The sequence below is a fragment of the Lepidochelys kempii genome, chromosome 1, assembly GCF_965140265.1.
Source record: "Lepidochelys kempii isolate rLepKem1 chromosome 1, rLepKem1.hap2, whole genome shotgun sequence".
Taxonomy (NCBI): Eukaryota; Metazoa; Chordata; order Testudines; family Cheloniidae; genus Lepidochelys; species Lepidochelys kempii.
In genome coordinates, this window is record NC_133256.1 from 222,129,613 (window position 1) to 222,141,892 (window position 12,280).

General features: G+C 39.0%; 1 protein-coding gene across 3 annotated transcripts in view; it reads right to left on the bottom strand.

The window, feature by feature from the left end:
* MRPS35 (mitochondrial ribosomal protein S35) overlaps nt 1-12,280 on the bottom strand; it is a 55,760-nt gene that overhangs the window by 7,438 nt on the left and 36,042 nt on the right. For all 3 annotated transcript variants that reach the window (XM_073315402.1, XM_073315412.1, XM_073315420.1), the window contains one exon: nt 11,986-12,055. In XM_073315402.1, the coding sequence (XP_073171503.1) occupies nt 11,986-12,055 (70 nt within the window). The remainder of the gene's footprint in view (nt 1-11,985; nt 12,056-12,280) is intronic.

The window sequence follows — 12,280 nt, forward strand, 5'->3', positions numbered from 1 at the left end:
CTGGAAATGCTGCTCTAGGGAACTTACTCTATCTAGCCTTGAAGGTGAGCGTCAAAGCAAAAGATATGTATAGCACAGAAATCTTGCTTTAAGTTTTAAAATCAAAGCATACTTGTCAAATGTCACATCTGAAGCACATTTGCCCCAGTGTCACTTTTACCCATGTCAACTGAAATGTCACTACATGGAATCAGAGATACAAACAATGAGTGAAGTTTCCCCTTCAGCTCCCTCTCCTCCCAGGTGCTAGAGATCACTCAAGAAATTCTGAACAAGAGGCTTCCACCCATCACTCACTTTGTGCCTCTCTGAAGAACAGTGGGAACGAATAGGTGGCTAGGATTGTTGTGTCCTGGTCCTCAACTGTTTACTTCCTGGGGGTGGGAAAATGTGTTGTCATGGTACGTGAGAGAGCACCACAGAAGTTATAAAGAAATTCAACAGCAGAAGCGTGGAGATGGGAGACGGGATCATTGCAGGAAGAGGGCAAATTAAAAGCGGAAAAAGAATAAGCCAGGTGGTAGCAAGGAGACAAGGATGAAGAAGAAACTAGTATCTTTGTCTCAGAAGAACAAGGCAGGTTGTAAAGCAGGAAGGATGATCTTATAACTAGCGACAACTCCTGGGTTCCATGCCCAGCGCTGCTACTGACTTACTAAGCGACACTATTACCTCTATCCCTCAATTTGGCCATCTGTACAATGGAGATAATATTGATCGTGGGATAGAAGTGACCTGCACTTTTTTACATCTTTAGGTTGTGGAAAGGGCATCTGAAAGGTTTAAGTCCAAACAAAGGTTTTCAGAAAGCAAAGATCTTATGGAGACTAGAGAACGGGTGAGATAATGACATTACAAAAAACTGAAAGCTAAAAGGAATATTTTAAGGAGGCTTTAAAATTTTGGGGTTTTTGCTCAATACCTATACCTAATAAACACTTGGGAGAAAGGATGTCTTTGAAGATCAACCTCCCCAGTCTTTCATCTAACATGAGACCCTGCACCATACATTTGAGACCCTTTCCCTCCCCAAAATTCTCCAGCAAATCCAGAAAAGATAAGATTTGACACTGAAGATATTTCTAAGGGAATGGTAAAGCAGCAAATGGAGCATATATATTATATATATTTTTTAATTTAAAATATTTTAGACCACCTGTAACTTAGTTTCTATTTTTGCTTGAAGTTCACTTTTAGACGAGACATGCCGACACAGTATTCCACTGGAACACATGGAAACAATGCATGGTTTGGAATGTACAGGGATTCACCCCAAAAGAAGCTGTGTGTTCACTAGTGAGAGGCGTGTCCTTGAGTTTACTAATATTTTACCTTGTGTTAAGACAAGGCAGTGTGCAATTTTCAAACAAATTAACATGTCAGCTAGTTTAACTCCACCTGCTAATCTGTATGAAAACTACAAACTACCTTGTCTTCACTAGGATTTTACCACAAGTTTGTGAACGCAAGATAAGAACACACCTTTTCTCCTAGTACAGCCTTTGAGATAAGTGCTTGAACCCTAGCCTGCATAGTTTCACAGCACAGACCCACAAAGACACCCATTCAAGTGATTTGTTGTATGTAGGCTTGCTTAGGTTATTTCAAATCCCTTCCTTCCCCCCCGCCCCCCAGGGCAACTGCTAAATAGAACTCCATTGTGTGATGCTGGCAGACCAGGTACCAGCTCATGCCAAGGCCCAAGGCCTCTCTGAACACTGACAAATGCAGAGTTGGAAACCGGTCTGGCTTATCTGTGGGTTAGTATAGTTAAAACATACGTTAGGGTTATAAGAATGTGCTTAGTGTTTAGATTTTATGGAATGCTTGTAGGATGTGCATGTATTAATCCTACTTCTAATATATGTATCCAATGGTATAAAATTATATTGAGTGTTTGCATTGTCAACCTCTGTAATTGTAAAAAGAAAAGGAGTACTTGTGGCACCTTAGAGCCTAACCAATTTATTTGATCATAAGCTTTCATAAGCTACAGCTCACTTCATCGGATGCATACTAATGAATCCTAATGCGTACTAATGCATCCGATGAAGTGAGCTGTAGCTTATGAAAGCTTATGCTCAAATAAATTGGTTAGGCTCTAAGATGCCACAAGTCCTCCTTTTCTTTTTGTGAATACAGACTAACACAGCTGCTACTCTGAACTCTGTAACTGTGTAACTCACCAAAGAGGAAAAGAAGCTTTAATTAGGGTAAAGTGCTCATCCTGCACACAGGATGGCTCACTGAAGCAAATAAGGCATTGTGTAGCATCAAAGCACAGAGACTTTGGTGATGGCATTCCTAATTCCATCAAGGAAAAGGGAAATCTGCACACGAACTCATCCCATCCCCTTGGAATCTGGGGTGAAGAGAATAAAAATATCCCTGACAAGGAGAAACTTGGTCTCTGGACTCTGAGGCGTAAAGTTTACTAAATATAAGCAAGAGACCCCTCTGTTGCTTGAAACCATGGAGCTGCTGCAGCAAAAGTCAGACAAGTCACAGCTTTCGTGAATTTTTGTTTATTACTTGTGACCTGTCCATGACTTTTACTAAAAATAACCATGACAAAAGCTTAGCTTTAATCATAAGCCATTCAGCAGTTAAAATTAAATATTTTAGTTGTAATGTATACACTGCACCAGTAAATGTACTGTAGCATATTTTGTAAAAGTAATACCTTAGAAAGTACAGATTACTATATATCAATGTGTTTGAGTAGTACAGGGAGGAATCCTTTATTGGACGGATTATAAAGCACTAATTACATGAGCAATTTTCTATTGTATTCTTACAAAGTCCCAAGAAAGTAAGGAGTAGGTGCACAATACACATTGTTCAGGAAAAAAGAAAACACATTGCACACATGCAGGTTTAACTCCTAAACCTTTCAACTACTGCTGCAATCAAGGTATTGCAAGGAAAAGCTGGAAAAGCTCCAGCAACTGGTATTCACTTGGTCTCCAATAATTTCCACTTAAAAGTTTAATTTGGGATTGAATTACACACAGATTTAGACCAATTCAACTAGACTGCTTTAAGAACCAATTTAGATAAATCAATCCAATCTCCTAACATGAACATATATAAATTTAAAAGTGTTTTTAGCTTTGCCGATGTGCGCACGCACACACACATAGAGTGTCTGTCTCTCTCTCATACACACACTCTGCACAGCTTAGAGGGAACACAGGACATTTTTCGTATGTCAAAACTGTAAGGGTAGTTAAGCACTTAAATTACTTAGGGAAATGGTGGAATCTCCAGCATTGGAGGTTTTTAAGAAAAGGTTAGCCAAACACCTGTCAGGGATGGTCTAGATAAAATGTAGGAGACTGGACAGTCCTATATTTCTAGGATTCTATGCTTCCAATCTTTTTTGTTGCCTTTTACTTACTTTTTTTATTTCTGCTACATAGAAGAGGCAGAGAGGAGCTCAGAAATGAGCACAATATTTTAAGAGACAAGGTGTGTGAGGTAATATCTTTTATTGGACCAACCTCTGTTGGTGAGAGAGACACACTTTTATTGGGGGCACTAAACTACGTGGGTGACACTAGACAATCAATATGTTCTAGATTAGAATGAACTCACACAGGAGAAGGATAAAAGACGAACACCATATCACCAGTGGCTGAACAATTTTCACAAAGCAATCACTTCATATCTGATCTATCAGTCCTCATGCTCAAAGGAAACCTGGACAACACTTTCAAAAGATGAACCTGGAAGCTCAAATTCATAACTGTGTCACATTAAAAATCATGGTCTTAATAAAGACACTGGATTTATCCCTTATTACAATAATCTGTAACCCACTTACCCCCCCTCCCTTTTGTCCTATGACTACAGGGATGTTAATAGGCCACTTCACCTTGAATAAAGAAAAGGAGTACTTGTGGCACCTTAGAGACTACCAAATTTATTTGAGCATAAGCTTTCGTGAGCTACAGCTCACTTCATCAGCATCCGATGAAGTGAGCTGTAGCTCACGAAAGCTTATGCTCAAATAAATTTGGTAGTCTCTAAGGTGCCACAAGTACTCCTTTTCCTTTTGCGAATACAGACGAACACGGCTGCTACTCTGAAACTTCACCTTGAATGATTCCTTAGAGTATGTGTTAGCTGCTTATGCCAACCTATTTATTCAATCTTTAGCTGTGACATTTAGGACCTTTTCCAGACCTGACAAAGTCCTCTGTATAACTCAAAAGCCTGTCTCTCTCATCAACAGCAGTCAGCCCAATAAAATATTATCTCACCCACCTCGTCTCTCTACTATACTAGGACCAACAAATAAGTCAACTAATTTTTCTGGTTAACTGTTCCTCCTCTTTTCCGGATCATTAATATTAAGCAGAGATCCTTACAACATTACTTATTAACCATGTTCCATCTTGAAAATGGATTTTTTATTTCTACTTTGTTTCCTGTTTCCAATCCACAACATAACTTTAAATCTCAATGATTATTCCTACGTAAATGAGAAAGATCGGTTTATGCCTCCTTTAACCACTTGATGGCAGCAAACGATCATTCTTTTGACGCACTAATAAATTTTTCTTCTTCGTGCTATTATACTTGCATTCATCCAAAATTAATATAAGGATCACTACATGCCTATTATAATTACTGCTTTGTGCACCGCTATCAACAGTAAGACAGAGACACACTTCATTAAAGTTCTCTCAATGCTGCCCTTTTTGTTTGGCCATGTAGGCCATGTCCACCACAGGCCCTTTCCTGGGAACAATCTGCAAAGCCAAGACACAAAACACAAGGAACAGAGTCTAGACCATCCAGACTGGGAACAGACCAAGACTTTAGTAAACTTTCTCCCGACCAACCCAAACATTACAGCATCAAATAGGGAGTACAGTAGAACAAAGCACAAGGTCATTCAGGCATTGGTTAAAAAATTTCAGTGCATATGAACAGCAAACTGGCTGTTCAGACAGCTACTACATGGTGTGTAAAAATTAATAATGTACAAGTATTAACTCAATTACTGATTAAGATGAAAAAAGCTGCAAAATATAAAATGTTAAGCATTACTATATATTTTCAAAATACTATAATCTACGTTTTAAAGTTTGTATGTTGGAAATTGTCTCCAAAATGTCATCACTTTTGGTGACAAAACATGAAAGGCTGCCTTCCTCAAACTCCTGTGCACAGGCTTATATGGCAGAAAGTTTGCTATGGAAAGCTAAAGCGTAGCGCATCTATCTTTAAATCTCACCACAATGCATGACCATCAGCATAACAAGGATATCAAAGCTAACCAATTAAGATGACCTCAGATTTTCCAAGGTCACTGATGCAATGAAGAAGTTCACGGATTGGGAGTACTGTATCCTGGTTTTTGTTTGTTCTGTGAGCAGCACTGCAGAGCCAGTCAAGGCTGTTTGGGGGATCGTGTGCATTTTCAAACTTCATCATGTTTTATTTTTTAAATGCACACTTAGCTTTCAGTTTCCTGGCTAACATCTAGGCCTCTGAGAAAAGCATAGTATTAATCTGAAGAGGGATTGTATAGAAAAAAGGAAAACAAAAAACTCACTGTGAGACTCCAATGTCGTCTCAATGTCTCCATATCAAATTGAATAAAAGAAAAAAATGGTCAGGATTGCAAACAACCTGGAATCTAAAAGTTAATATGGGCATCTGCCTTCTTATGCATCTTCACTAGCACTAAAGAGGCTGTAAACAAATTAAGTTCTGCATTGGAGCTCCGCAACCCCATTAGCCATCCTACAATTTAGACAGGTGTGACCAGGGACATAATATATCTTGTAGACAATTACTGGTGAAGCTGCATGAGGAAAAAAAAATCCAACTTGGTTTCAAGATGGCAGGGCTGGCAGTTTGACTTGTGAATTGAGAAAGTTTGACACAGTGGATGTCAAACTCCTCTCTGTTGTATGCAGTGTAGTTGTAGCTGTATTGGTCCCAAGTCCAGTGACCCGAAGAAGAGTTCTATGTGGTTCAAAAGCTTGCATCTCTCACCATCACTAACTGGTCAAATAAAAGATTACTTCACCTACCTTGTCTTTCAAAAATCCTCTGACAGGCAGTCACTTTACTGGATATAATCATATTAAGTAAGGCTACAAATATCAATTAACTGCACCTAAATTTAAAAAAATATATACAATTGCACAGTCACATGATCTAGTGAAGTTTGCTCTTCCCTTCCTTGTGTGGCTATTTCCCTCCCACCCCCCAGTTCTGCCCCCAGCACCATACTGCATAACAAATTAATCACATTTATTATCAGCCCACTGATGTGCTGCCAATATTTTAAACAGGTTCCCACAGAAAATGTTTCACTTAACCTGCGATTAGAGGATGGATGAAGGATTAGAGGATTTATTACTTTGTTTTCCCATTTAAACAAATGGAATTAAAAGAAATATAACCCAGGAAGGAAGGAAACAACACAGTTGGCAAATGAACATAAATGAAATATGATGGAAATGCTTACACTTTAATAAAGAGAAATCTATCAAATATAGGAGAGTAAGAAGTGTTCAACTTCAGTAATTTGAAAAGGGACGGGGATGACATTTTTCCATAGGATATAATTTACAAAAGTACCTATGGGATTTAGGAGCTTAAATGCCATAGACTTTCAACGAGACAGGGTCCTAAGTACATAATTCTCTTTTGAAAATTGTACCGAAGACTTTAGGGAATCCAGGCATATCTTTCTCCAGGGGTTTCACCCAGCCACCATCCGATATCTAATATTTGGGGCAATCAGGTACATTCCAAAGAGAACCGGAGCCCCTCCGATTAAGAAGTCTTCATATGCCAAGGATGGGTTAGCATTATACTGTGTGGGAATGAATGCCAGACACAGGGAAATCATCCTAATTCTCCCTTCAAAATGGTTGTGGAAACTTAAACTTCACACTTTGCCCCATACTTACAGATTCTCCCAGGGAAACATACACTTGGGGCCCAATCCTGGAAAAAGTGCTGAGTGTCCTCAGCGTCCTTAGGAGTTTGCAGGATCAAACTGTTTCTGGGATCAGCAGGTAGGAAGTCACTTTCAACTATGCCGACATAGTGGCTTCAAGTAAAACCATAAAACGTGTGAGGAGTGTTTCTAAACCTTCTTTGGGTTACCTCATCTGCTCACATGGCTCCAACTACCCACCTTTACACCAGTGACTCTCAAATCTACTTTTCCCACTCCTGACTGGTCTCCATGTGTCTAATGCCTCATCTCAGCCCATCTCTCCAGCCCCTCTTTCTAGATATACCTCACTGACAAAAACTTAACAGGGCAGAAGGTGAATTCCTGATCTTTCCTCTCAAGGTCTCATCTTCACCCCATTCTCAGTCACTGTTGAAACGACAAGATGATTGTTGTGATTCATTCACGCTCATTATCTAGGTGGTAGTCAGACTTCTTCCTCACGCCACACATCCAATCACAGTTTCTTCCTCCATAGCATTTCCAAAATCTGACCTTTGCACACTCTCCAGTGTTAAAGACTACCTATTGCTTTATTTCTCATCTGGAGTAGTGCAACCTTTTCCTTTCTGGTCCCCCTCATTCACATTGCCTATCTACTGTCCATTCAAAAAAGTAGCTACTAAGATCATTGTCCTTCCACATTATTTTGACCACAACAACACCACACTCTGATTTTCTCCACTGGCTTCACTGCACCAAGTGGAGTCTTCTTTTGCTTGCTCTTCAAGCGCTTCCCAATTCTGACCCTTCCTGTCTGTTCATCTCAATATATCAACCCCACTCCACTCCACTAATTCTAGTCTCATCTGAGTATTTATCAGCTGCTCCCACAGTTTTCTCCATGTCTTCAATGCTGCCTGTTATACACAGAACACGCTCACTGAATTAATTCACACAAACATTTCTACCTCCAACGATTGACTGGTTCGGTGTCAATCAGGGATAGCTGATATTTGTTTATAATTAGATAAAAATTAGCCCAGTAAACACAGACACGCAAAGAAACTTCATATTAAGCAATACCTTATCTATGCAACTGTTACTTTATTGGTTACTCCTGCCCTCGCCTTCCCTTTTAGTTTGTCACTGACTTGTTGCACATATAGATTGTGAACAGATCAGGCCAGCGACTGTCACTGGCTATTTTTACAGTATCCATCACAATGGAGACCCAATTCTGACTGGACCCTTCAAGTGCTACTGCAATATCTATAAAATCAGAGTTCCACTACTAGAGGACCTGGTCCTTGGATTGAAACCTCAGTTAGAAAGGAAGAAATACGCCTCAAGACCAAACTTGGACCTGGAAGGCAATCTTTGGGGAAAAAAAGTAAATGAGTTTTCTGCAAAGAGTGATCCACAGGGGATTTTTTTTAAAAACCAAACAACCCAGAATTAACTATGTGTGTATTACTTAGGAACAAAGTTATATTAGCACTTTACTACTGCAGCATCACTTTATACAGCTCAGTAGCATGCAATTTACCAAGCACTGGACAATCCACATAGAAATTGGCACCTCCCACCTCTCAGAAAAGGTTTAATTAGTAATATGAGGCCTATGGTATATCCTAACATGTAATTATTTTGACAGGTTACCTCCTAATACTAGTACATATGCTGTGGCACATCAAACAATTAAAGCCAAGTGACACTTAAAAGATAACTACACTTCCTGACCTACATACAGCCCTTGGTTTTCATATTCTGTTTGTTCCGATACTCCTTAACTTGCAAGATTCAGTAGTGCACAACAATTCTTCCAGTCATTAATACAAATTAGAGAGGATCTACAACAGCGGTGAGCAAACTACGGCCCACGAGCGGTTTTAAGCCAGCCTACAAGCTCCCACTGGGAAGTGGGGTCTGGGGCTTCCTCAGCTCTGGCCGGGGCGCAAGGTCAGAGGCCACACCATGCGGCTCCTGGAAGCCACAGCATGGCACCGCACCAGTTCCTACGTGCTCCAGTGGCCCCCTCCGGAGCTCCAATAAGAGCTGAAGTGGTGGTGCCTGAGGATGGGGCCACCTGGCCGCATAGGAGCTGGAGAGGGGACATGCCACTACTTCCCGGAGCCACTTGAGGTAAGCGCCGCTCGGAGCCTGCACTCCTGAGCTTCTCCCCACACTCCAACCCCTTGCCCCAGCCCTGATTCCCCTCCCACTCTCCAAACCTCTCGATCCCAGCCCGGAGCACCCTCCTGCATCCCAAACTCCTCATTCCCAGCCCCACCCTACAGCCCGCACCCCCAGCTGGAACCTGCACCCCTTCCAGCACTCCTGCCCCAATTTTGTGAGTATTCATGGCCTGCCATACAGTTTTTATTCCCTAATGTGGCCCTCGGGCCAAAAAGTTTGCCCACCTCGATCTACAGTAACTAAAACAGCAAGTACTGGGTCTTTAGGACTCACATCAAAAACTGCAACAAAAGCAGTAACAGCCAACATGAAAAGGAACTACTGGCCTCATTTTCTTATTGCATTCTACCAAGCACGCTCATGAAAGGTGGCACCATGCTGTTGGCAAGATGACCAAATCTGGAGATTACTTTTGTCTAATGTTACTGTCTATAGGGAGGACTAATCCCCATCAATATTTAAAGTTCACACAGATTAAAATAGATTACAGCCTGTTTGCTTATGGTTAACAAAATGCATCAAAACTACCTTTCAGCAGGTCTATTAAAAGGGATTACCATTGATCATGGAAAAAATCAAATATGTCACAGCAGACCATCAATTTTTCATGGAAATCAAAGACAACTACAACTGATTGACGAGTTCATCAAATATTAACATGGAAGTTGAAAGGTAATAAAAGGGCAAGAGACTTGTGCGTATTCAATACACAGCAAGCACTCACATGTCAATATCGTATGGCCCTGACTTCTATCACTAAGTAACGCTAGAGCAAAGGACAGATGTGTTGTTTGCCTGGAATTAATAAAAAAAGGAAGAGTGTTTAGCCTCTGCTGTCACTGTTCTGCTACTGGAAACTCATCTGTCATCCAAGTTTGAGGTTTGTGTTACTGTTAAAAAGAAAATACCTATGTTGGTAACGTACCACTGAAAAGTAAAAGCTTATCTATAAAACTTATGCTTTAAAATATAAATTCATAAGTCAAATTTAATAGCATGTTGTCTATAATTACAACATATGCATCCTTCAAGCTAGTCTCTGATCAAATGAAATTCCTCACTGAATGAGTTATTTCGTATTTAAGTGAGTAACTAAAATGACTGAAGGCAGAAATATTAGACTTCTTAAAGAATGTTGATTATGGGGACTTAAATGCTACTGGAAAAGATCACAACCACTGACAGGAAAGTCAACTAAAAACAGTATTATGAAGGGAAGCTGAAGGTCTTCTCATACAAAGGTAAGACTAAAAATACAATCCAATTTAACTCCACTCTGACTAAATACTGCTAGGTTCAAAAAGGAGTATATAAAGGATGGGTAACAAATGCAGTGACACCAAGGCACAACTAAGATGATTGAGAGAGAGTGGGAAGGAAGTACCCAATTTATTTTCAACCTAATATAGTCAGATGGTTAATGTTAACCGAATGTACTATTTTTTTAAAATCAGTACTTTGAGAACTACCAGTCTGCTACATTTTACATACTCGGAACAAATACTATAATTGTACACATACCCGCTCATATACAGTGCGAAAACATGCATGCTGCACAAATGCCAAATGCAGTGGCAGCCAAATAATGTCATATTTATCAGTTACTTCCTTGAAACAAATAGAAGCTATCCAAAATGTAAGTATGGGATTTCAACATTCCTTTTTATTGCAAGTATGTTATGTTGCTTTTATCATTCTCTATAACGTAATATTCTTTTAAAAATGCATTTTAATATTTGTAATCAATAGGAAAGACTAGAAGTCATGGGAGAAGTATATATACAGTGAAAATTAACAGGCCAGTTGAGGGATAAATTTTGATAGAGAAAAGAGTATGGATTGAAAAGTTGTCTTATGTCCACTTGATGGCCTATATGAAACAGTTTTTCATTCTCATTCCTAATGTACAAGTGTTCTTGATAACACACCACAACTGATTCTCCTGTTGACAGCTTCAGCAATTGGGAGGTGGGTGAGGCCAACCAAAAAAAAAAGAAAGAAAGAAAAAGAAAGACCGAACTGCAATAAATGCAAAATTATTCTCCCTCTATCCACCATGGGAGAATATTTCACTCACCACAAGGTCACTACTTTTGTGAAACTCACTAGGCACATACCTGTTCTTAATTAAGTTGTACACATTAAAAGAATGTGTTTTGAATATAAAATATTTTCCAAAAGGAATAAGCATATTTTAAGACAAGTGTAAAATTCAAATAATCTGGGATACCTTTAAAATAACTTTATTCATTGCTTAGACACAAATTTGATTTTATCACTTGAGTATTTAACTAATTAATTTTTTTTTTTAAACCCAAGTCTGTCCAAAAAAAATTTTGTTTCCTGCTTCTCTATATTTTGCTTTGGGTTAAGATAATCAGGTATTATAAAACCACATTTAAAAAAAAACAAACGTTTTACACTGATTTCGTATCTAATTGTCAATTGTGTGCATTTAATAGCCAGTTGAAATCTTTGAAAAAGCTGCTTCATTTCCATTCGGCTTTTTAATACTGCATCGGGATAAATGCAATCAAAATTATTCTTAATTCCTGTCAGAAGAAAGGAATTTATTTCTAAAACCTCCTGTGAGGGGATATTTATTGTGGGCATATGAATTCAAGTAACCAATAAAATAGTGGCATCCTGGAAAGGTATTAGAAGTGCTTTCTGTGGTTCACGTTGGACAGAACAGGGTTGTTATGCTTTTTGTAAATCTTCCAAGCATGCTGAAGCCGCAGACTGATTCCACCCACCACACAAGTCAGGATTTTTAACTAAATGTGGTCCTAGGTAAAGTGTTATCTTTTCTGAATTAAAAGAACTGTTTATTTTGCTAGATACATTCAATTGCTTACCCACGATTCATGGTACAAAACTGTGAGGAGGTAGATTCCATAGTCATAATTCTGTCTCCTTAATGGACACCTGAAATTTAAAAACCAAACAAAAACAAATTTAAAAAACTATTTTGAAATAGTCACGATTCTGTTTTTGGAAATTAAGAATAAGTAGCTAAGATTTTTGTTTGTTTGTTTAATCTGTGTCCCCAGACTCTGGGAAGGTTTTGTATCACTTCAGTTCCTAGTTAATTGTTCATGGCACATTTCTGAATAAAATTTGATTTATACAGATTTTTAGGCTTTTAGTGTG